This window comes from Leuciscus leuciscus (genome assembly GCF_965113295.1).
Source record: "Leuciscus leuciscus genome assembly, contig: HAP1_SCAFFOLD_942, whole genome shotgun sequence".
Lineage (NCBI taxonomy): Eukaryota > Metazoa > Chordata > Actinopteri > Cypriniformes > Leuciscidae > Leuciscus > Leuciscus leuciscus.
The window spans coordinates 1-3490 of NW_028117798.1; the positions used below are offsets into that span (position 1 = coordinate 1).

The 3490-nt window shown below is 37.0% G+C and overlaps 1 protein-coding gene across 1 annotated transcript; it reads left to right on the forward strand.

Annotated features, from left to right (window-relative positions):
- Positions 1–10: 10 nt before the first annotated feature.
- Positions 11–871, forward strand: LOC309492086 (olfactory receptor 51I2-like; the record flags this gene model as incomplete). The annotated part of the gene is made up of 1 exon (XM_082191097.1): positions 11–871. A coding segment is annotated over one exon (861 nt), but the record flags the coding sequence as incomplete, so codon positions are not given.
- Between the last annotated feature and the right edge of the window lie 2619 nt (positions 872–3490).

The following is a 3490-nucleotide window of genomic DNA, read 5'->3' on the forward strand; positions in this document are numbered from 1 at the left end:
ATACGTAAGATATGCTTTCTTCAGTTTGGGATTTATTCTATTCTGTGTTATCACACTATTTAATGTCATTATTGTGCTTGTAATATTTCTGGAAAGGACTTTACACCAGCCCATGTACATTCTGATTTCATGTTTGTCTATCAACTCTGTGTTTGGAACAGCTGGCTTTTTCCCAAGAGCACTGACAGACTTGCTGTCTGATACACACTCAATCTCCCATGGAGCATGTGTCTTACAGTCTTATGTCATTTTCACATATGCAGCAAATGAGAATACAATATTAATGTTAATGGCATTTGACAGATTTGTTGCAATCAGTAAACCTTTACAGTATCACAACATAATTACACCAAGGTTTCTAACTGTTTTAATAGTTATAAACTTGACTTATCCAATGATTTCTCTTGGTATTACTGCTATTTTGACTTTCAGACTGACATTGTGTGGTAACAACTTGTTTAAGGTGTACTGCCACAACTTTGAAATGGTCAAACTGTCATGTGCAAACACTGCTGTTAATAATGTTATGGGTTTTTTTATATTGATCACAACTGTAATAATTCCATTAAGTTTAATATTATATTCTTATGTAAAAATTATTGCCGTTTGCAGAAGAAGCTCATCACAGTTCAAGGGCAAAGCTTATCAAACTTGTATTCCACATATTGTGATCCTTTTGCATTTCTCAATTGCCATTATTTCTGAGGTCACTTTGAGTCGGGTTGTGACTTTACAGCTTCCAATATGGCTGTCAGTTTCACTTTCACTTGAATTTCTTGTTATACCACCCATCCTGAACCCCCTTGTTTATGCTTTAAACTTGCCTGATATTCGCAAAACAATAATCCGCCTAATAAATGGATCCAGGTAAATTATTTCTCTAGTATAATAAAGGTTACACAGAATATTACAGATTGATTATAAGGACTATAAACCAGCCAAATTGCACACTAAATTTGAAGGAAGTTGGAAATCATTGTCCAATCAAGTAACCAGTCTTTATTTTTCCTCTCAAAGTTTTGTTCCCCACTCCATATTATATTTTGTTTTAAGATATTAGTTTGTTTCTTTATCCAATTGTTGTGCAGGAGTAAGTAACTTTTCTCTACATCATGGAAAATATTATTCATGTGACAGTTATTTGGATTATTATACACTGTAGATACAGTTGTATTTGTTTCTTGTTTTTGTCTCTATATGACAAATTAAAGAACCTAAAGAATTTAACACACAATGTTACAACACATTTATGAAGTTAATGAAAATCAAACACTAAAAGAAAATCAGTCATTTTATAGGAAAATATTGGCTTATGCATTATACTTTCACAGTAATTTACAAAAGAAATTTAATGTAAATCACAGTCAAAAAACAAAAAAAAAACAACAGTTGTGTACTCTGATTTCACATTTTTTCATTTCATTTTTTTGTGCATCAACCATAATATTAATATTACCAATAGCCAGAAATTAACATTACATTAATTACAATGATTACAGAATAGATGCTTAAAATTAGATTAAACAATACTATTTCCACTTATTTATGTTTTTTATTTTTTTGCATTTCATACACACACACACACACACACACACACACACACACACACAAAAACACAATAAACATGTTACATTAAATTATTAGACCTACATGTGTGTAGTGCATATTAATTCAAACTGTAACATCGCTGAGAAAGTTACAGTATTCCCAGAGCACAATAATTCTTCCACAAAATACAGTGACAACTGATAACAGGGAGAAAATGTCTCGGGTAACCAGAAACAATATTCAAACAAAATATTGCATTCAAGAACTTGAACACTCAGAATTTGCGTTTAAACACTTAATTTGATTCAGTGTACAGAATGTGGTTCTAAATTTTCCCTCAAAACTCAGTCTTTCCAGTTAGGTGATTCAAATGCTCAAGATTTAATGAAGCGATTCAGTTAATCTGAGTCCACGAATCAATCGATACAGTTCAAAGAACTGTTGATTCTTTTAGAATGGTTCAGTTCAAAGTTAATGGCCGTTTCTCAATATGCGTTCTTGTCTGTACTTGTGTTCTTGTGGACTTGTGAAACGACATCAGTCGCTGCCCAAGTACTGTTCCAATTCAAAGTTTACATCTAGCCAAGTCCAGTTCAAATCCCCGGTTGTGTTCTTGATCCACCCCTTTTATCGAGCATGCATCGAGAGGTGACTTGTGCGGACTTGAGACAGCCAGTTTTCGCCATTTTCGGAGATCCAGGCGCTCACCGGGCGCTCACCATTCATGTAACCCGCCTGGAACAGCCTTACCTCGGCTAGTCCTTCTGATGTTTGCCTCTGGCTCTGATGTCTCTAGTCTAGTGGTTAAACATGAGATATATTTCTTCTTGTGTATATCTAACGGCCAATCTTTGGTCTCATTAATCTATAATTTGTTCCCTGGCAAATTGTTTTGGCTGAGGGCAGAGTGAAGTTCCCTTTCGAGAACAGTTCACTTGTATTGTGTCGCTAGACGCTATGGGAAAACTCCTTTTCTCGAGAATATTGAAGCCTTCATTTTAAAACGTAGTGCAGCTGCACAGCCAGCACAGTGATGAGCTGTATAGCGTGCTGATTGGCTGGGCTGCGGGAACTGCATGAACCTATGGCGAAGCAGTGAGGACGCGCGAACCTATAAGGGTGCTTCCCGCCTCGCGCATGGCAAAAAATGGGCGTGGCTACTGACTATATAAGTGGCCCATTTCGCCATAAGAATCAGATTTAGTCTCCTTCAGTGACGACTCACCTCTTCACTGATCTTCTCCTGCTTGAAAGCCTTCTCGCCGTCGAACGAGCCCAGCAGTGGAACGCAGTGAATCTGCAGCAGCAGTTCAGCGGACGGTGGCATCCTGCTCAGCGTTTCTGACTCGACCCCGTCATCTGCTGATTCGCCGTTTCCCTGCGGCCATCCTACGACGTATCCTTTTAACAAGTGTAACGACTGAGACAAGTCAGACACAAGTATTTGTTATAGGTTAACAAATGATATTTAGAACTCACTCTGTGGCCCCATCCCCCCAAACAGGGCAAGAAGGTCTGATCAGACAAGTTGGTTTTATGACTCTTAGCAATGTGAACAGGGCCTCTGCCACAAGACCTACAGATATTAGAACAGACTCTCCTGCATTAATTTATCGAAGAACTGATTAACATGAAATTAACATGCATCCCAGAACTTTTTGTAAATGATTTACTGTCTTGTGTTGTGTCTTTTAATACTATTATCTTTTGATACTATTATCTCTTTGATACTATGTATTTTATTATAGAACCAACGGTCAATGTAACCTCAACAATACCATGTTTGGTCTCTATAAATTGGTACTTTGAAGATCGAAATGATTCTGTAAATGATATGCCGATAGCCGCACAACATATTAGAATTACAAGAATCTTTCTTAGTTTCGTCATCAGAAACCAATCATCCAGCTGCCATTGCAAATGAGCACGCTTAGAACAAAAA